Genomic DNA, 20,108 nt, shown 5'->3' with positions numbered 1-20,108 from the left:
GCTGCTGCTATCATGTTTGGGAGGGGGCCAGGGAACTTGCATCCCTCCCCCAGCTCCTCGTCCTGCTGAAGAGTTGGTGTGAGGACTCACGTGTGTTGCGATGGAGCACGGTGGCTGTGGCTTTGCCAGCACTTCTGGGGACACGTGTACAGTCCTCCTTCTGTGGGTGGGGAATGTGCTACAGGGCAGTGCAGTGATCTGGGACTAGGAACATGCAGCACGCAGATATTCTCCATGGGCTGTCTGGGTAGCCTTGGGTGACACTGAGCTGTGCTTTGTAACAGGCTGGAGGAAAGGGACAGGACCAAGGTGTTGGGTGCTGCTGATCTAAGATGCTCTTGGCTGTGCAGGGGCCTGTCCCCAGAGCTCTCTTATGCAGTAGCTCTTCATGTGACTGTCTTTTGGGTTTCAGATGACGGCAAGCTCCAAAACCCTCAAGTACAGCTGAGATGTGTTATCTGTCCTTCAAATTGAGAATCCCTGGTTAAAGGGTGGTCCTCACAGCCACCAACCAGGCCCTGCCAGCTTCTCCAGCTGTTCCCAGGTACCCCTGCAACATTGGCAGCCTCCAAAGGTTAGTTATCTTGCTTGTTAAGTAGATGGTTTACATGTGCTCGCTCCCTTCCTGTCTTAGTGCTTCTGTACCCAAATTGGTAAACTGGGGATAATTGCATGGCAGAAGGTCTTGGCTCTGTGGGTTTCCTCTCTACTGGGCATGTGGGTATTTGGGACCTGTCGGGAGGTTCTGGAGACAGCACTGGCACTTGTAAGCCCCCGTGGCCCGGTTCTCCGGAGGGAAAGACCAGATTCCCTGCATGAATCCTTGGAACAAAGTGTGGTCCCATCTCCATGGCTGTTTCAGTTGAACTTCCCTTGAACATGCATGTCAGGATCCTTCTCCCCAAACAATACTATGATCTATTGCTTGTTTTCTAGTGGGCAGTCGGTGACTGGGACCTGGGCTGAGGAGCTGGAACAAGCTCCCTGGGCCAGGGGAAACGGGAAGACCCCCTTCTGAAGGCTGGGAGCTTGTGCTGGTGTTGTTCTGCCCTAGCAGCTTCTTTTCCCTCTGTCCCTTACACCAAGTGTTTCTGTGGGGCCACTGTTCTCAGTGGCCACCTCTCTCTCCTCTACCCCTCATTAGTGCAGGGCTTGGCATGCCAGCAGGAGGGAGCCTCAGCGTGTCTGCGCCTTGATCGGATTTGTCAAGGCTCCTTCCCTTTTCTTCCTGTTCATTGAGGGCTGAAACAAAGCAAACAGAAGAGAGGAATTCCAAAGAATAGGAGCGAGGGAAGAGAGGGACGCTGGAGTGACAGGCTGCCCCTGCACACACGCAACCCCCCCCCCCCCAGTCTGGTGGGGCAGAGCTGGAGGCAGAGCATTTTGGGAGGCGAGGCCCTTCCCCGGCACTCCGGTTCCCAGCTACGCCACCAGCTGCCTTGCTCCCCGTGCTGTGGGGCCGTGGCGTGCTGCAGCCCAGAGAGCTCCTGTCCCCGCTGCTTAGGTAGTTTCCCTGGTGAGGCTGTCCCCGCTGCATGCTGAAGTGCCAGCAGTGAGGAAAGGAGGCTCGGCCTTGCTGCCTCCTCTCGGCACAGGCGTGCGGTCCTGAACACAGCTTGAGGGAAACAGCCGTTATTTTAACTGCTTTGTTTGTCGTGGGCTGCGGTAAAAGGTTTCCCTCTTTACCTGTGCCAGGAAAGTTTCCCCTGCCAGGCAGCCCCAAACGAGCCTGGCACAGAGCTGAACGTCCTGCCTGGGTGCCAGGGCAGCAAGGCACCGGCCCCTCCCCAGCCTGGAGCCAGATAAGCGCTTGAACAAGGCCCTTCTGTGCAGACAGGTCTGTGAAGTGAAGACAAACGTGGTCTGGTGTTCCTATTGTTTCCCAGGAGGCGGGGGTCTCGGGAGGGGAGTCATGGCCGGCCAGACGAGGCTGCCTCAGGTAAAGCTTTGTCCAGTCTGATGGAGCTCCTCACTCCCTCCTCCGCCATCCCCAGGCCATCTTGCCAGTTCCCCTTCATCCTGCCCTCAGCCCTGCTATGGATTGGATCAGGGGAGGCAACAGGATGCTCAGCAGCCCTGGCATAAAGCACTTCAGGCGAAATACATCCCTACCAGTGACCCCTGCCTTCTATTTAAGCCACAAGGAACAGCCTTTAAGCCACAGCCTCCGTTTCCTTTCCTTCTTCCTCCTTGTTCTCTGCCTTCTGGCAATCTCTGCACTCTGTGGTTTAATTAGAGAGCAGAGTAAAGTGCTTAGACTCCAAAATGTGCAGATTAGGGGGTTACTAATCCTCTTCCTCAACGGGTGCTCACATCCTGTCCAGTCTGTTATCGAGCTTCTGTCCCCAGCATGGAAACTCAGCCAAACTCGAGACCTCTACCTCTCCTCTTGCTTGCTGCGCAGGGGAGGAAGGGTGAGGGGTGACAGGAGAGCCGTGGGGGAGGAGGGAAGTGAGCTGTGGGCTTCTGAAATTCTCAAGGTGGGTTTGTATTCAGCACTGGCTGTCTTTGCTTCTTGTGCCCTGGCTGGTTTTGATGCTCCAGGAGCAATAAAACAAGGGTTTGGTGTTTTGATTTTGGGGTTTTTTGAGTGCTGTCTTCCTGCTCTGACAAAAAAACCTTTCTGTCAGAGGAAGCAACTGCTTCCCTCTGTGTGTGTGTGCATGTGTGTTTATATGCTGGGTGATTCAGTTCAGGTCTTGTGCCTTCCCTGTGCGTACACACCTCTCCCCATGTTCCCAACCGTCTCTCCTGCGCTCTCATTCCCAGTGTATGCCCAAGTGAGCCTTGCTGCAGCACTGCTGAAAGCACAGGGCTCCCCGCTGAGAGCGGGAGGCTGGTGCCTGGCAGTGCTGCGTGAGGCCGGTCGTATCCTCATCTGTGGAGGCTGAGATCCCTTTATAGGACATATGCTGTCAGTGTGAAGGGGAAGGCGGAGTATTTGCTGTTCCAGATGGAGGCACCAGCAGGGAAGAGGGAGTAGGGAGGACGAGTGTGATGGGAAGGATAAGAGCCTTCCTGGAGGTAGGAGGGGAACTTGACCCTGATGGTCACAGGGTGGGCTGAGCTGTTATGCCTCTGTCCCACTCCTGGGGTGGGCTGGGCACTGCACAGAGGTTGCTGTGGATTGCAGAAGACATGAGCTTTTGTCCTGAGCCACTCATCTGCTGCTTGGTTGAGTTGAGGTATGCTGTTTCTTCCCTGCCTTTGTCCTTTGGTGTGCAAGTTCAGGGTTTAGCTCAGCAGTGTGAGAAGCCCCAGGGATGGGAACAGAAGGAGCAGCAGGAGGGGAGGGGTGCTGGGAATGGTCAGTAAGGAGTTTGGGTATTGGGGGCATTCTCATTTCCGCTGCCTGGCTTTGGGATCCACTTCCCCTCCTTTTTTGCCCCCTCATTTCCAGTTTGCAGAATGCTCCATATGTGTTTTTGCAGATAAGTTTGCAGTCTCTTAGCCCAGCCAGCAGCTCTTCCTCCACAGTGTTGTCAGAGCCTATTTGCAATGTGTAAGCCTCTCCATAGCTCAGGTATCACGTCAGGTCTTACAAAATGCCCAGGGCACCCTGAGTGGACGGCACTGTTGCTGCTTGGGTTTTTTAGAGCCTGTCCTGAGCCATCCTGGTTTGCTATTTATAGTGCAGTTGTTCCATTCCTCTGTGGACGAGCTCTGCTTTCAGCCTTGCTTGGGCACTGAGGGCACCAGTGCCAGGAATAGCTCTGGGCAAGGAAGACATGGGAGCGGCTGCTTGACCACAGCTCCCAGTTTGGGCCAGTCCCTGGTGGAAGAGGCACCAGGCTGCATCCGTGAGCTCTGGACCTTGGTGAGCGTCAGCCTCCTCTGCGGCACAGCTGCTTTTCACGCAGGGGAAGTGAAGGGATTGCCTTTCCTTGTGTGGTGCCCTGTGTGCGTGCCTGGCTCCCCCGTGCTGCCGAGGCTGCCGGAGTAGAGTTCAGCACCGTGAGAGATGGCATCTGGAAGAGTTGCGCCAGTGCCAGGTACCAGCGGGACTAGTGAGGGACCTTGCTGTGATATGCTTGCACTGTGGAGGGCAGTTTGCACGGGAAGCCCTGCCCCTTGCATGTCCTTCAAGCAGTGGCTGTGACCTCTTGGTTGTGTATCCTGAACCGGTGCCCAGTAGGGCGGGTGGATGCCTTTTCGGTGGGGCACCTGCCATCCCTCACACAGGACCCTGCTCTCCTCCCCCCAGGCAAGTGCTTGCTGGCCTCAAGGGAGCTCAAGCTGAGGTCTGAAAGGAGCCTGCAGCGCAGAAAACATCAACACCCTGCTTAGCACTGCTGCTTAGGCAGAGCTGCTCCGGCCCTTTGGCTCGTGATGCTCGCAGCTTGTCTGGAGAGCAGAGCTGAACAAATAATTAATTGCTTGATTTAGTGCCCAAAATGAAAAGCTGGAGGAAAAAAACCCAACACAGCCGAGTTTGAGAGACCCTTTATCTTTTCTTTTAAATGTAATGCAGCTCAATTTCAAACAAAACAATGCAAAATGAGACTTTTTGCTTGGAAAACAAAGCATTTTGTTCTTGTCCAAAACTTGTCATGAAGTAGCAAATAGCTCTGAGCTCTCTGGAAACTGCAGTTTTCAATCAATAACTATTCAGCCGAAAACACTTACCCAGCTCTGCCGGTGACAATGCACAGCAGGCACCTGAAGGCCTGGCTCACAGCCATGCCCCTGGCACCTTCCCAGAGGTGGTGGGGAGGATGGTGTCATGCCTCTTGTGGACTTTTCCAGGCAGAGTGCCGGTCTGGCGTTGTTGGAGTCCCTTTGCCTCCTTTTTTTGCTGTAATTAACCTAATTAATTTTGCATGAGATGATGCAGACTCCACAAGCATGTGTAGGGGTTAGGTCTGGTCAGATGTGCTGGGATATGGTCCCCCTTGTCCCACTGGGGAGCCGCTCCTGGTGCAGGTTGTTCAAGAGCATTTCAAGGGAGGAGGGAGATCTGGGAGAGGGGGAATCTCCTGTCAGTCCCTACCCGTGGGCACTGCTAGCTGGAAACTTAAGACATCAGTAGTTCACAGGGTGAAATTCCCACCCCTTTGCTATATTGGGTGTGACGCCTGCTGGGTGCTCCAGCTGCGCTGATGGCAGAGCTGGAGCTGGCAGAGGGCTTGCTGCAGACTGGCTTGGATAGAAGCGGGAACTCCCGGCTGCGGACCCTGCTCAGCTCTGACCCCAGGAACTGCCGTCTGCCGCGGGCTTGCGGCAGCGGAAGCATCAGGAAATGGCAGGGGTGAACAGGTATTGATGCCCAGAGCACATCCGGAGACCGGGACACAGTGAACCTAATGGATTCAGAGCTGGCCACTAGCTGCAGCACAGGCATCAGCAAAAATGCAGATATTGGAAACCCAATCCCAGCAGAGGGAAGGGAGCTGGAGATCAGCCCAAATGCTGCTCCTTTTCTGTTTCAAGAGGCAGGCGGGGTCCTCCTGCCCCTTGTAGTGCTCCTGCACAGTGCCCAGGCTTGGTCCCTCCTGTGCCTAGCTATGCTGGCCAGCAGGGCATGTGGAAGAGATTTGATCCAGGACTCTGTAGCTTCTGTGTTAGTGACAAAGCAGCTGTCCTGAGTCAGGCTTATGTTCCATCAGGCCCAGAAAAAGGCCAGTCAGTGTCAATACTTCACCTGCCGAGTATCCTCCTGGCATCAAACAACTTGTAGTCCGGGGAAGTAAAGCTGGAAGCAGTGTGTTGAACAGGTATCTCCTCCGTGAGTTTGTTGGGGGTCTCAGCAGCACATTGGCAAGGTCTCATGGGGGGAGGAGGCACTGGGGTCACCTCCAGGTGCCAGGTTGGAGTGGGGCTGGTGTACCCCACGAGGCTGTGCAGGAAATGGGCTCGGTGGGAAAACCATGACCGGCATGCACATGCAGGGTGCTCCCTTGCCCTGAGCCTGGCACTGTGGGCACAGGGCTGGCTGAGCGCTGGGGGAAGGTGGTCTGCTCCAGAGCCATGCTGGAGCGTCGGACAGCCCTTGGGTGATGGGCTTCCTGCTGGCAGGGAGTGACTTGGTCTTTGAGAGGTGATCCTCACTTCTAGCCTGGGGTGAGACCCAGACGGTGGCGTTGGCATGTCTGGGTGGGTGTCCTGGGCAGCGTGTCCGGTGTGCTGCCGCTCTGCTCACACACAAGCTTCCAGGGTCTATCCTGCTGGTCCCCTGCTGCAGTGAGAGACAAATGCAGCATGTGCAGAGGAGTGCAAGCCAGCACCCTGCTTTCTGCTGCCCTGGTGTCCCCACAGATGTGGTGGAAGGCTACTGCCAGCTGGATCCTTCCAGCTGCTTCTTGGGCCTAACAGAGGTGAGAGCACTTAGGGACCGTGTTGCTAGCTGGGTGGCCCCCTCTTGCTTTGCCTGAGAGTTGTGACAAAATGCAGCTGCCCAACTTGTAGCGTTGCAGATGTCTGGTAGACTTAAGCCTCCTACGCAACACTTGCACGCTCTGCTGTGGCACCGGGCTCCCTACGCGTGCCCTGCACAGCCCTCTCTCCAGCTGGGACTCTGCTGGGCAGCTGAATCCAGTGCCCGGTTGCGGACAGGGAGACTGGCTGCAGTGCCGCTCCGCAAAAGCGGACTGTGTCTAGCAGGGCCTCGTGATTGGAGTCCCTGCCAAGAGGAGTTGCTCCCTGATGCATGCCTGGGGTTTCAGACATGGAGAGGTAAGCAGTGAGGCGTGTTCCTGTGTCAGACCCAGCCTGAACTTGCTTCTTTCCTCTGGAAACAAGGAAACAGTCTGCTCACGAAACTCCCTGCTTCAGCCAAGCTTGGAGCTTCAACTAACACTCTTCAGAGACTGTTAGCTTCTCTTCCCCAAGTGCTATGCTTGTGTCAGAGAAGAGAAGATGGCTTTTCAGTGTGACCTTTGCAGAATAAAAAGCTGAACTCTTAGAGCAGCAGAATTGTGTGTGGTGATAGTCTTACAGGCTTGAGGAGAGCTTGATGCACGAGAATGAGCCATAACTGAGGCACAGCTGACTGCTGTCCCAGGAAGATCTTCACCTTTCTGGGATTTTCTCTGCAGCTTGGTGGTGTTGGGAGCAGTGGGGAGATGGGGACACTTTCTTCTTTTACAGCTCATGTGCTGGTATCCAGCTCCGTGGCTGCTGCTCGATCCTATCTCTAGAATATGGTGGTGGTTTTGCCGCAAGTTGCTCTTTCCAGGGAAATACAAAGGTGACATTCTCACTTAAGTTTCGCTTATCATAAGACTGGGGAGGGAGGGACAGCGTGGTAATCCGGAGCATGGGGTTTTAATCCTGCTCTCCTGGCCGAATTCCATTCCGCCTCTGTACATTCCTGCAGCTGCCCCGCTCTGCGCTGCCTGTGTGGTATCCGCCGGCTGGCGCAGCCCCCCTCAAGTGGCAGCATTTCAGCCATGGGGAGGGGGACAGGGAGGTGACCCCGAATCGTAAGGCACTTTGTCAGATGGGTGCTGCGGTACGTGCTTTAAAGGTGACCTGCGGAACAAGGAACCAGCCTGTCCCCTCCCATCTCTTTGTAAGAGCAAAAGAGATCGTCCCCAGTTGCCTCTCTTCAAAGCATGGTGCCTTTTCTCAGTTGCCAGTCTTGCTGCGCAGCTCTCACGGCGGCTGTCGGGCCCTTTCTCACCGCCTGCGAGCCGGGGAAGCTGCCGTGTTGTGCTCCCCCTGAGGCAGTCTAAGCAGGTCAGCTACACTGTTGCTGCTCTCCCAGCTCCAAAAAGTGAGACCTGGGGGAAGGATTTGCAGTTTCTGTTGCCTACAGCTAGGTAAGACAACAGGCAGCATGGCTCCGTGAAATCACTCCTCTCCTGCCTGCCCTGCAGCTCTTTACCCGGAACAGCCAGGGCACCTCTTCACTTGTAATGCCTGGGGGGACACAGTGGGGGGGCAGCGAGCCTGGGGCTGTCCCTGTGCCCCTCAGGGCTGCTGTCCTGTGACCTGCAGACAGTCTTGCTGTGCCTCAGCATCCCCTCTGCAGGTGCACGTTAGCTCTAGGAGAGACAACAGGCTAAGACGCCCACCCTGCCATGGGGCTTGCTGCCAGCTGCAGTGCTGTGGGAAAACAGGGCTGCTCCCCTCTGTGCTTGCGGGGCTGGGGGAAACATGCTGATGCGATGGGAAAGCTCCCACTGCCAGCTCTCCGTAAACATTAACTGCTCACCTGATAGTCACCAAGCCAGGGAGAGCGAAGGCCAGTTGGGCTGAGCCATGCTCCTACAAAAAGAGGGGTTCATGAAGGAGCGGGGTGCCAGCACATGGGCAGCTTGGGGGGGGAGCCTGAGGCAAGCCAGGTGGGTGCACCGTCCCAGGAGCGAAGGCTGGTTGTGCATGGAGGAATGGCCGTTGGGCAGCCAGCCTTGGGCTCCTGCCCACACCTCAGAGGTTCGTGTGAGCATGCACCCGGTGTTTGTGCAGCTGCCTGGCTCTGCTGGCTTGACATTCCCTGTCCCCTGGCTATCGACCTGTCATCACTGGAGGCAGGGATGTCCAGGCATGAGGCAAGACTGGGGTCCTGCCTGCCCCTTCCCCAGTGTCTGCCGTCAGCCTCTCCCAGCAAGAGAGGGGACCCAGGTGCCTCTCTCTGTCCCGTTGCCACGTCCCCGATCCCTGCCGAAGGAGGAGCCGCCCTGCTCCCAGGGAGAACGTGGGGGAGGGAGGATAACCTGCTGCGAACAGCACTTCTGCCCTGCACCCTTGTGCTGGGGTCGGAAACCGGCAGTATTGGGAAACCTCTCATCTTACTGCTGGCTGCGCTTGTCTGGTGCGAGCAAGGAGACTGAGGAAGGAGGGCGGAGAGGCCGAGCACCATGGCTGCAGGGACAGGTACAGCCGGGACGCTTGCGTGCTGTGCCACAGCTGCCGGTACCCATTGTGCCCCTTACCTGAGAGCTGCTTCCAGCCTTCCCCTCCACCTGCTGTGCCTTTAACGTTTCACGGGGGAGGAGAGGCTGTATAGCTGCCTTCCTGCTTGCCATCTCCTCCCCACCGCCACAAACATCCTAAAACACCTCCACTTTGCCTGTGCTCCCCAGCAGCCTACCTGCTCCTGCCCTGGCTGGTGATGGCCTGGCTGGGTCTCACTGCACCGGGCCTGGCGCTCGGCCCTTGTTTGCGGGAGCGAGCAAGATAGGGAGGCTGGGAAAAGCGTGCGGAGAGGAGGCAGATTCCTCCCCCGGAGCAGTGCTGTTGGCAGGAGGCTGCAGGAGGTCTGGGCTTCTCCCAGGAGCATGGGTAAGCCCTGTGCGGCCGCTGCCTGTGATGCCTCAGCTGGAGCACTTGTTACACGATGGATACCACGGGGCAGGGACAGAACAGTGCCGCGGGGTTGAGCTCCATGTGCCCCTGGGCCAGGCGGGGGAGCAAAGGGAGAGCTCCTGTTCTGGGGAGCCGCCGGCTCAGGAGCAGCAGGGCAGCCCGGGGGTTTCCTCTCCCTGCCGGGGCTGGGCTGGGCAGAAAGCCGCTGTTGAGGAGTGACTGCCTGTTGTAACTGGGGCTCTGCAAGGGCAAGCAAGAGCTGCCTGAGCTGGAGGTAAATGTGTCTCCCAGGGCAGTGATTTCAGTGCTGCCTGGGTGGAGACCCAGCCTGCCCCTGCCCTGGGGCTCGGGGGCTGCCTTTGCAGGCGCTGCTGCTCTGTCTTTGCGCGGCAGGCTGGGGCTTGCTGCCGCAACTCGCCCTTGGGTTACGGGGTAGGGGGCAATTTACGTTTCATCTAAATTGCTCTGCGGCAGTTTGCATCCTAATCCCTCTGCCTGCTGCCGGTGGTGGCCTCCTCCCACCACACCCTGCCTTCTCCAGGCATCCTCCAGCAGGCTCCCGCCAAGGCAGGCAGGAGGGCAGGGGGCTCCTCCTTCCACTCCGGCCCCGGGGCAGGAGCCTGCTGCCTTTCCCCAGGCCTGGGGCCTGGTGCGGGGCCAGGGGTGGGGGAAGCTGCAGGTAGAGCCCGTCTCCGCATAGTTTGCATTCCCAGCCCTGGTCTCCCGCTCCTCCTGCTGCCATCCTGCTCACTCCCGGTGTACTGGGCAGGTCCGGGCGACACTGTGCTCTTTGGGGAGCCCCGCTTTCCTGGGCTGGTGGGGCTGGAGCAAGCCTGGGCAATCGGGGGGCAGCTCTTCTTTCCTTTTCAAACCTACAGTGGTGTTTGCACCCTGTCCAGGTGAGGGGCTAGTGCTCAGACAGCAGCTGATCTCTCTTCTCTCTGGGTAGCAAGGACTGCACCCCACCCTTGCCATACTTGCATCCTGGGCTGGCCGTGCAGCCCCTCTCTACCAGCCAAGGGGAGACAGGGTGGGCTCTGCTGCCTTCCAAAGGCCCTCCGAGTATCTCTCCGTGTGGACAAAGCCTCCTGCACCTGCCCCAGGAGAGGAGGCGGCAGGTGATGGGTAGGGGGTAAATAATCCCGATGCTTCCCTTGTCTCAGCAAAGAAGGGATATTTGAGGCCTGGGAGCGGGAAGGGGGCTGGAGGGAGGGCGGATTCCTCCCGACTTACTTTGGGCAACTCCGTGCCCCTGGCGCTGGGGGCTCTTGAGTAGAAAGCAAATTTAATCTCTTGTTTTGTTTGTTCTTTCTTCCTCCGAAAGGGGGGCCAGCGCGGGGCGTGCGGGGGGAGCTTGGGTTTGAGAGCGAGGAGGAGGGGGGGAAGTGTCAGATCTGAAAGGGAGGAGTAAAGGGAGGACGGGGAACGGCAGACCCGGGAGGGAGCCGCAGCAGTGGGCTGCCAGCCGGTTGGGGAGGCGCCGGGGGAGGAGGAGAAGGGGAAAGGCAGGTAAGGAAATCGCCTCCTGGGGGGCAGGCGAGCAGCCAGGTGAGGAGGGGGAAAAGGGATGGCAAGGGGGGTGGGGGTGCTCCGGGGGGGATGGATGGAGTCCTTGGGTGCCTCTGGGAGGGTTTTTGGCAACTGGCCTGCTGCTGGTCCCATCCTGTCCCCCAAAACTGCCGTCCCGGTAGCGTGCTAACGTGCAGGCTGGGGACAGAGTGCCGTTCCCTGCAGTGAGGCCCCCCCAGAGGGGCTGCGGGGGCAAGCAGGAGCAGGAGGGGTGCTGCTGTGTGCCACCGCCTTCTCTTTCCTTCATTCGTGCTGAAGTCCCTTTCCTGTCCCTCGGGTTCCCAGACTGCTCGGTGCCGGCTGACCTCCCTCATCTTGCCTCGCCCCCCGCCTCTCCTGCCGCGAGCTCCACACAAAGTTTGGGGGATGCCCAGGCCAGGCAGGAGGGGTGGAGATCTGCTTGTGGGACGGGAGACAGGCTGGCAGCAGTGTGCAGAGACCTTGCCAGGTCCAGCACAGCTCATGGCTGTGGCAGGGAGAAGGGGTGCCTGGGCCTGGTGTGCTCCGTGCGTCAGCTCCCTCTTCCCCGCCATGCCCGTGCTTGGCCTGCTCTATAGAGCGGAGAAGCAGGGCAATGCTGGGCCCCGCTTGCAGGGAGCTGTGGTGCCAGCAGGACCCTTTCTCCGGCAGGAAAAGGGGGGCAGCCCTCAGGTGCCATGCCTGCTGCCATGGGGGCTCAGCTGCATCCCCCAGTGGGTTAGGGTGGCTGTGCTCCCTCAGGCTGGCCTTGCCCCAGCCCTTGCAGAGCCTGAGCCTGTTGCTACATATCCCTTGCTCCGGGCGAGCTTGCCATCCACCCTCAGCAGGCAACTCCTGCAGTGGGCAGGCGTTTGCACCCTGGCCCCAGGAGCTGCTCAGGGTGGTGTCCTCCCAGGCTGCCTCTTTCAGCCCCCAAGCGCTGGCGGCCCCATGGGCATCTGCACATCAATGGGCTCCAGCGGGGTGTGTGCAGGGGGGAGCAGACCCTAATCCGGCCCATTCATCCCTACGGCAGCTTTTGTTGAGCCTCCAGATGTTGCGCCGAGGGCAGGGGCTCAGCCTCGAGCTGCAGCAGGCGGGCAGGCAGGCAGGCAGGCAGGCAGGGGTGCGGAGCGAGGCCAGCCTGCCGGGGAGAGGTTGGTGTTCCCTTGCTTTGTGGGGTCTTTGTCTGCCCTGGGCACCTGGCTCTTTGGGATCTCGGGGCAGGGCTCTCTGGAGACGGGCTTTCCGTGCCCGTGTTGGGCCTGGGCACGGGAGCGAGGCAGGGAGCGTGGTGCTCTGCCCGGTGGGGGGGTGTCTCGGCCGCCGCCGAGGAAGGAGAGCCGCACAGCACGCGTGGCCGGAGCCGCCGCGGCGGGGCGAGGGGGTTCCCCCGGCGTGCCCCGTTGACCCAGCAGTGCCGGGAAGTGAGTTTCACCGAAGCGTTTGGGATTTTTCCACCAAACTTCGTCAGGGCAGGTAGCTGTGAGCGGAGGGGGGGGGCGCTGGGCCCGCGGCAGACCTGGGTACGGGGGTTCCCCCCGAGCCCACCGGCGGGAGGCCGGGGCAGCAGCCAGCGTGCCCAGCCGGGGCTCCTCGCCGGGCCCCGCGTGGGCTGCGCTCCCACCCAGCCCGCCGCGTCCTTGAGGCCGCGTCTCAAGAGCAGTCCCGGCCCCTTCGGCCTCCGGAGGCGGTGGGGGAGGGACCTGCGCTCCCTCTCAAGGGCAGGCTCCATTAACCACCCCGTGACCGGCCACCCGGCTCGGGGAGGACCTCTCCGGCACAGCCTCTCTCCTCCCCTGGGAGCCCTTCGTTCTTTCCTCTTTGCCTGTGGGACGGCAAGGGGCAAGGAACAGAGCTGGAGTGAAATCGCTCGGAGCGCTCCTTCCCTCCTCCCATGTTTGAGGTCCCCCCCCCACGAGGGCTGTGCAGCCATTGCAGGGTGGCAAGGCAAGCCCCGGGGGGGTCCAGATGCCCCAGCACAGGGCGGGAGGGTGCCGGCTGGGAGAGGCTGGTGCTGGAGAGGTGAAGGGCATCTGTCTCGCTGCTGTGCTCGCCCAGGCAGTGTCCTGGAGGGAGCAGGAGACGGGGGACGTCCTGTTGGGTGATGTCAAGGCACCTGGGTGTGGGCTGCAGGGCTGCTGGTGACGCCACTCTCTCTGCTCCCCTGCCCCTCGCAGGCTCTAGGATGCCGGGGCCAGCTGGGCTCGGGCTGCCAACCTGATCCTCACCACCCGTGTCCTGCTGGCACACCATGTTGCGCTCCTGGCGCGTGAAGCTGAAGCTGCTGCTAGCCACGGTGACCCTGGCCATCCTCCTCTCCTGGCTCTACCTCTTTGTGGGCAGCCTCGAATGTGAGTGGGTCCTTCTCCTTCCTCGGATCAAGGGACAGCCCGCAACAGAGGGTGGGCAGGGGAGGCTGAGGCCCTGGGGGTGGTTGCTCTGTGGCCATGCAAATCGCTGCAGGTGTATCTGAGCTTTGCATTTCCAGGGGCATCCCTGGGGATCAGAGGAGCAGAGCTGTGGCATCAGCTGGGCACATGTGGGGTGTGCCAGGTCCTCTCAGTTGGGGCTCTGCCCCACCATCCACACCTGGTCCCTCCTGGCCAAGCTCTGCCTTGCCGTGCCCATCACATGCCCCATGTCTCCTCCGCAGACGGCCGCTTCCTCCTGCTGCCGCCCTGCCTGGGCGAGCAGCCGAGCCGGGACGTGGAGCGGGAGGCGCTGGCCTCGCGGGTGCGCAGGGTGGAGGAGGAGAACCAGCAGCTCCGGCTGCAGCTCGGCCAGGTGCAGGCGGAGGGCAGCGATGGCAACCCACAGTGGGGGGCCTCCGCCGAGGATGGGGACCCCCCCAGGGGTGAGAGGAGCAACCGCACGGCCTGCCCCAAGCAGCGGATGGTGCACAAGTGTGAGGTGGGTGATAGTGCCGGCATGGTGGTGTGGTGGATAGGGAATGTCGAATGGGAGGCTGGGATCCTGGCTGAGCATGGACGTGTGTGCAGCCTGCCTGGAACTGCTTACCCCGTGCTCTGGCCATGCTGGGGCCTTATCCTGGCTCTCCTTGGTGCTTAACAGACCACAGCTGGTGGGTGGGGGTGTCTTCTCCAGAGAGGGAGGCCAGACAGGAAGATTGGCAGCCAGACTCCTGGTCCCCACTTCTGAGCCAGGGGACTTCCACCTCTCTCTGGGAAGGGCTGGGTTATGGAGTCTCTCCCCGTAGCACAGCCCCAGGGAGGGGCTGACAGGGCCCTGCGGGGGGGTCCAGTCTCAAAAAGGCGCCGTTTGTCTCTGGGCAGCTCCTGCACGTTGCGATTGTGTGCGCCGGGCACAACGCGAGCCGGGATGTGGTCACCCTGGTGAAATCCATCCTCTTTCACAGGTAATGGGGAGGTGCTGTGCCAGAGGCCTCCTGGTTTGGGGTTCCCAGATGAGCTGCTGCAGGCTGCAGGGGAAGCAGTGCTGTGGGAGAGACGCTCTAGGGCATCTCTCTCCCCCCTGTGCCACTGCTGAGGCTTAGAGGGCCAGAGGGCGATTTGTTTCCCCCAGGCAGCTGGTTTGCCTCTCTCTGCCCCCTCGGCTGGTGTCTGTCCCCTGGCAGGGGTGGGAGGGATGGGGACCATGTTCTCTTCCTCCCACTGTGATGCTGAGTGCTGCTGCACTTGCCCTTGGCAGGAAAAACCCCCTCCACTTTCACTTCATCACGGACTCAGTGGCCCACCAGATCCTCCAGATGCTCTTCCAGTCCTGGATGGTGCCCTCTGTCCACGTCAGCTTCTACAACGCCGATGACTTGAAGGCAGGCACTTGCCCCCGCTTTGCTCTGTCCCAACCCAGTGCTTGGAGGGCTGAGGGGAGCAGCCAAGAGGGGCGAGCGGGAGGGGGTTTATTAACTCTTTTCCTGCTGGTCCCTTGCTCACCTGCTCCCCTTTCTGGACTTGTTGCTGGTCCAGCTGAGAAGGGGGGCACAGGGCTGGTGCTGGAGGGGTGGGGAGGCCCCTTGGGGTAGCATTGCCTCTGTGGCGGAGCTGGGTCCCCCACTGAGCACTGAAACACTGGGGTTCAGGTGGGGGTTCTGGTGGCTGGAGGAAGAGCCAGGCCAGGGTGAGAGCAAAGGACAAGGAGATGCAGCCAGCGAGCACCTGAAGGGCCTGGGGAGAGAGATGTGTGGCTGCCAGATGCTCCAGGCTCGGCTGGCTCCACAGCTCTGTTGTGCCCCTCTGCTGGTCTCTGCACGGAGTGCCAGGCACACACAGCTGTCCTGCCCGGGCAGGGGAAGGGCATGGCCGTGCCCAGCCCTGAGCCCGTGTCGCCTTGCAGCCGGAGGTGTCGTGGATCCCCAACAAGCACTACTCCGGCATCTACGGGCTGATGAAGCTGACGCTTACCAAGGCACTGCCCTCCAACCTCTCCAAGGTCATCGTCTTGGACACCGACATCACCTTCGCCACTGACATCGCTGAGCTCTGGGCTGTCTTTGGGAAGTTCTCTGGTGAGGACAGGATGCCTCTGGGACCCGCTGGGGCCCTTGCAGGGCCCTGGGTGCTGGGCTCAGGGTGGCAGTCCCCGTCTGCCACAGCACTGTTGCAGTGGGTTTGCTTGGGCCCTTTGAACCTACAGCAAGACGGGCTGCATCCACGTCCCTCTGTTTCCTCAGACAAGCAGGTGATTGGGCTGGTGGAGAACCAAAGCGACTGGTATTTGGGCAACCTGTGGAAAAACCACAAACCATGGCCAGCCCTGGGACGTGGCTTCAACACGGGTGAGTGTGGGCTGCCGGGGTGGGCCCTGCAGCCTGATGGTGCATCCAGCTGAGGCGGCACTTGGCACGGCGAGGCTGGGGAAGGCTGAGATGAGGCAGGAGAGTCTGGTGGGCACGAGGGGGCTGCTGCAGCATACCGGGGTCGTGTGGGTGGGCGCAGAGAAATGGTGTGTCCCAGGGGCCGAAGGCCTGCAGGCTGCTGTGCTCCAGCTCTGTAATGGCTGGGCGCTCCCTTGGTGACCCAGTGCTTTCCTCCCCGGCACCCAGGGGTGATCCTGCTCCTGCTCGACCGCCTGCGTCGCCTGGGCTGGGAGCAGATGTGGCGGCTGACGGCAGAGCGGGAGCTCATGAGCATGCTCTCCACCTCGCTGGCGGATCAGGTAGCGGTCCCTCCTCCGGGGTGGTCGGCCCTGCTGCCTTCCTGTAGCCCTGCTGGCACGGCGGGGCCATGCTGTCTTCCTCATCCACCTGTGCACTCACCTTTCTCTCTCCTAGGACATCTTTAACGCAGTGATCAAGCAGGACCCGGCCCTGGTGTACCGGCTCCCCTGCTTTTGGAACGTGCAGCTCTCTGATCACACCCGCTCGGAGCAGTGCTACACCGAGGTCTCGGATCTCAAGGTGGGTGGGTTTGCTGCCTTTGAGGCTGGGGAGGGCCTGAAGGCCAGCGCATGTGCTGGTGGTCTGGGGGCCTCAGCATATGGGGTCTAGGGGCTTGGGGAGCACTGGGTGCTGCTGACTTCCCCTCTGTGGGGTGACACACCACTGCCCTCAGGTGATCCACTGGAACTCGCCCAAGAAGCTGCGGGTGAAGAACAAGCATGTGGAGTTCTTTCGCAACCTCTACCTGACCTTCCTGGAGTATGATGGGAACCTGCTGCGCAGGGAGCTCTTCGGCTGTGCCAGTCTCCCCAGCCTGCCCAGCAACCAGGTGAAGGCAACTGCGACTCTGCCCCTGACCGCAGAGCGTGGGGTGGGCAGAGAGCCCGCTCCCCGTGGGGCTCCTGCTCTCCCTCACCTTTGTGGCATTGCAGCTGCAGCAGGCGCTGGAGGAGTTGGACGAGGATGATCCCTGCTACGATTTCCGCCGGCAGCACCTCACGCAGCACCGCATCCACCTGTTCTTCTTGCAGTACGAGTTCCTGGCCCTTCCCAGCCCCACCGATGTCACCCTTGTGGCCCAGCTCTCCATGGACAGGTACTTGCTGGTGGGGCTGGTGGGAGGTTGGATCCCGCCTCCACTCCTCTGGGGTGACTCCACAGCTTGGGAGCTACCAGGGATCTCGAAACACGGGTTCCTCACCCTCACGCCAGCGCTTTGCCGTGAGGAGCAACACCCCAAGCTGGGAGCAGCCATTCCTCCTGCTCCCCCCTGAACTGAGCTCGGCTGGCATGTGGCTTGCTGGCAGGCACCCAGTTCTGGGTTTGGCCAAGCTGCCACGGGGCAGGTCTCCTACTCACACAGTGCCCTCTACTTCACAGGTTACAGATGTTGGAGGCCATCTGCAAACACTGGGCGGGCCCCATCAGCCTGGCGCTGTACATGTCGGACGCGGAGGCTCAGCAGTTCCTGCGCTATGCCCAGGCCTCGGAGGTGCTGAGCGCCCGCCGCAACGTCGCCTACCACATCGTCTACAAGGAGGGGCAGTTCTACCCCATCAACCTCCTGCGCAATGTGGCCTTGGCCAACACGCAGACGCCATATGTCTTTCTGACAGACATTGACTTCCTGCCTATGTATGGCCTCTATGATTACCTCAGGTAAGGCTTTCTCCAGCCGGCTCTTGCTCAGCCTGCCAGCCTCCTCAAGCATCAGGGTTTGCAGGAAACACCCTGGGCAGCAGTTCTCAACATGCAGAAACTGGTTCCTTTGCGTTCAACCTTGGGATCCTGCCCTTGCTTTTGTCAGACACCAATGGATGAGGAAGCAGCCATGGCTGTGAGGGCTGTCCCACTCCTCCTGCCCCTGCATGGCACCAGTGCAAAGTGTCTAAACCCATTAATACCCTTCTGGGCAGCCTGGAGGGGCTGAGGAAGGAGGTTGTGGCCACGGCTTACAGCCAGGGAGACCTCACACCCGTCTTACCACCACAGGAACTCCATCCAGCAGCTGGAGCTGCCCCAGAGGAAGGCAGCTCTCATCGTGCCGGCGTTCGAGACCCTGCACTACCGGTTGACCTTCCCCAAATCCAAAGCAGAGCTGCTCTCCATGCTGGACATGGGCTCCCTCTACACCTTCAGGTAGGGACTGGAGCTGCCCTGCCGTCCAACGGGGCTGCCACACCCCACAGAAGCCAGTTTTGTACCCTTGTGCCTTGGGGCTGTGGGGCAGCCAGCTCAGAGGATCCCCTGCATCCTCTCTCTGTCCTGGGGAGCTGCCAGCTTTCCCCCGTCTCTCATTTCCATCTCTCCCTCTAGGTACCATGTGTGGCCAAAGGGCCATGCCCCAACTGACTATGCCAAGTGGCGGACGGCCACTGTGCCGTACCGCGTGGCGTGGCAGCCAGACTTCGAGCCTTACGTTGTAGTGAGGCGAGACTGCCCCAAGTACGACCAGAGGTTCGTGGGCTTCGGCTGGAACAAGGTGTCCCACATCATGGAGCTGGATGCGCAGGTGGGTGAGGGGCTGCTCCCAGCACCATGGAGGTGCTGGGTGTTGGGGGGTCTTGGCCGGGCAGTGACATGTTGGTACCACCAAGCTGATGCTGACAGGAAGGGCTGCTGCTCTGCCCCCAGGAGTATGAGCTGCTGGTCCTGCCCAACGCCTTCATGATCCACATGCCCCATGCCCCCAGCTTCGACATCTCCAAGTTTCGCCTGAGCGCGGGGTACCGGGGCTGCCTCCAGACGCTGCGGGAGGAGTTCCACCAGGACCTGTCGCGGCGGTATGGGGCTGCTGCACTCAAATACCTCACCGCCGAGAGGAGCCTGTGATGCCCGGGGACAGTGGGTGCGGGGTGCTAGCAGCACGCTGGGAAGGGAGGGCACAGGGCCTCCCTCCTGCCCCGGCCCACCACTGCAGCCTGGCCTGAGGGAACCGAGCCGGCAGCACAGCCTCTCCAGCCCAGCAAAGGGATGCCTGTAGATAAGATGGTAGATGCCAGCTGCGAGAACTGGCAGTGTCTGCAGGTCAAGCTGCTGCGGCGTGGCCAAGTGTTTTTTTGGAGCAGCAGCGTTCCTGTGTTACAGGGGAACCTTCCCATGCCAGGGGCCAGGGGGATGGGTCTTCTCCTTCCCCTGTTTTAGCAGATGTGGATTCTCAGCCTTCGTTAGTTCACCTCACCTTGAGGCCCAGGCTCCTTGAGAGGCCTGGGAGCTGTACCTTACCCTGCTCTGCCTCTGCTCTGTGGTCCCAGGTCCCAATCCTCCACACATCCTTCCGGGGCTTTGGTCAGTGGGAGACGAGGATGTAGAGCATTCTTCTGCATCCTCTGTGGAGCAGGCTCAGAGAAAGCCTCCCAACACCCTGGGAGGTGGGGCCGGGGAGTACCAGGAGTTGTGGAGACCTGGTTCAAGCCCGGATCATGGCTGGCTGGTTAACAGGGCGAAATATTGTTGCTCCCCATCCATATGGATGCAAAGTCTCCAGTGGGGTTGGCCCAGTACTGGCGGTGTGGGAGTCAGCCAGAGCAGGATGAGCTCCCAGAGCAGGACAGGCTGTCTGCTGTCCCCAGCAGTGAGCTCCGAGAATGGGTCTGCACCTCCCAGCTGGAAGCAGCCATGCCGGTGACAGCCCCGTCCTGGGGCTGGCAGTGCCCAGCAGGGCAGGGCTGCGAACCATCATGATGGGCAAAACAGCAGCTTCGTGGGCCAGCACATGCTTGGAGAAATTCCTGGCAGGGGAGCACCCTGCTCCTCCCCAGCTCTTGGCAGCACAGACGTTGCCATCGACAATCAGGGATGTGGTTGACACTGGACAAGACCGTAGCTGAGCACTGTGGCAGGATCCCCGTGCCGGGAGCAGCTTGGCCGGGCATTGTTCCACTGCTGTCACACACACTGGAGCACAGAGGATGCATTGCTTTCCTCACGCTATTTAAATTATTTAATACTTTTATCATAAGAATTAAATGATTAGGGTATCTGTTTTTTTGTTTTTTTTTAATCCTTTCTTCCTCCCGGATGATTTTGCTGGTGGCCCTGGAGGCTCTCCAGGCCACCTGCTGCTGCAGTCTCCGCTGTTCTCTCCTTAGCATTACTCTGGGCTGCAAGAGCCAGCTCTGTGCAGGTGTGAGGATTTCCGTCCATGGTGGGAGTGGCTAGGAGGAGCCATACAAAGCGCGGGGTATGGAAAGGGCACAAGCGCCTCTTGCTTATTCTCTCTTTTTAATTTAATTTTTAAATTAAAGCTTTTTTATTCTTTTTCACATCCTTGTTAGAACTGCCTGGTTATTAATTTTTTCTGCTGTGAGCCTGCACGTGTCTCCTGGAGGGAAGGCAGCGAGAGGAGAGCAATGCAGGGGTAGCCTGAGCCTCGGCTGGGGAAAAGCGTCACTGGGCTTGCTCTGCCTGGCGCGTTTGAAGCCTTTTCCCTTTCTGGCTGGCACCGTGGGAGGGTTGGGGAGCAGGGAGC

The 20,108-nt window shown here is 60.0% G+C and overlaps 1 protein-coding gene across 1 annotated transcript; it reads left to right on the top strand.

Annotated features, from left to right (window-relative positions):
- The first annotated feature begins 474 nt into the window (after nt 1-474).
- LARGE2 (LARGE xylosyl- and glucuronyltransferase 2) lies at nt 475-19,902 on the top strand. The gene is made up of 15 exons (XM_050898269.1): nt 475-574; nt 12,957-13,130; nt 13,433-13,689; nt 14,073-14,155; nt 14,449-14,572; nt 15,094-15,265; nt 15,431-15,535; nt 15,803-15,915; nt 16,031-16,156; nt 16,311-16,466; nt 16,570-16,733; nt 17,018-17,296; nt 17,630-17,776; nt 17,954-18,149; nt 18,272-19,902. Exons 2-15 carry the CDS (start codon nt 13,031-13,033, stop codon nt 18,467-18,469), a joined length of 2,220 nt encoding a protein of 739 aa, XP_050754226.1. The 5' UTR covers nt 475-574; nt 12,957-13,030; the 3' UTR covers nt 18,470-19,902.
- The last annotated feature ends 206 nt before the right edge of the window (nt 19,903-20,108 follow it).

The sequence above is a fragment of the Gymnogyps californianus genome, chromosome 5 (genome assembly GCF_018139145.2).
Source record: "Gymnogyps californianus isolate 813 chromosome 5, ASM1813914v2, whole genome shotgun sequence".
NCBI classification, from domain to species: Eukaryota; Metazoa; Chordata; class Aves; order Accipitriformes; family Cathartidae; genus Gymnogyps; species Gymnogyps californianus.
Note: the sequence above shows the minus strand (reverse complement) of the source record. Positions and strands in the feature narration are given on the sequence as shown.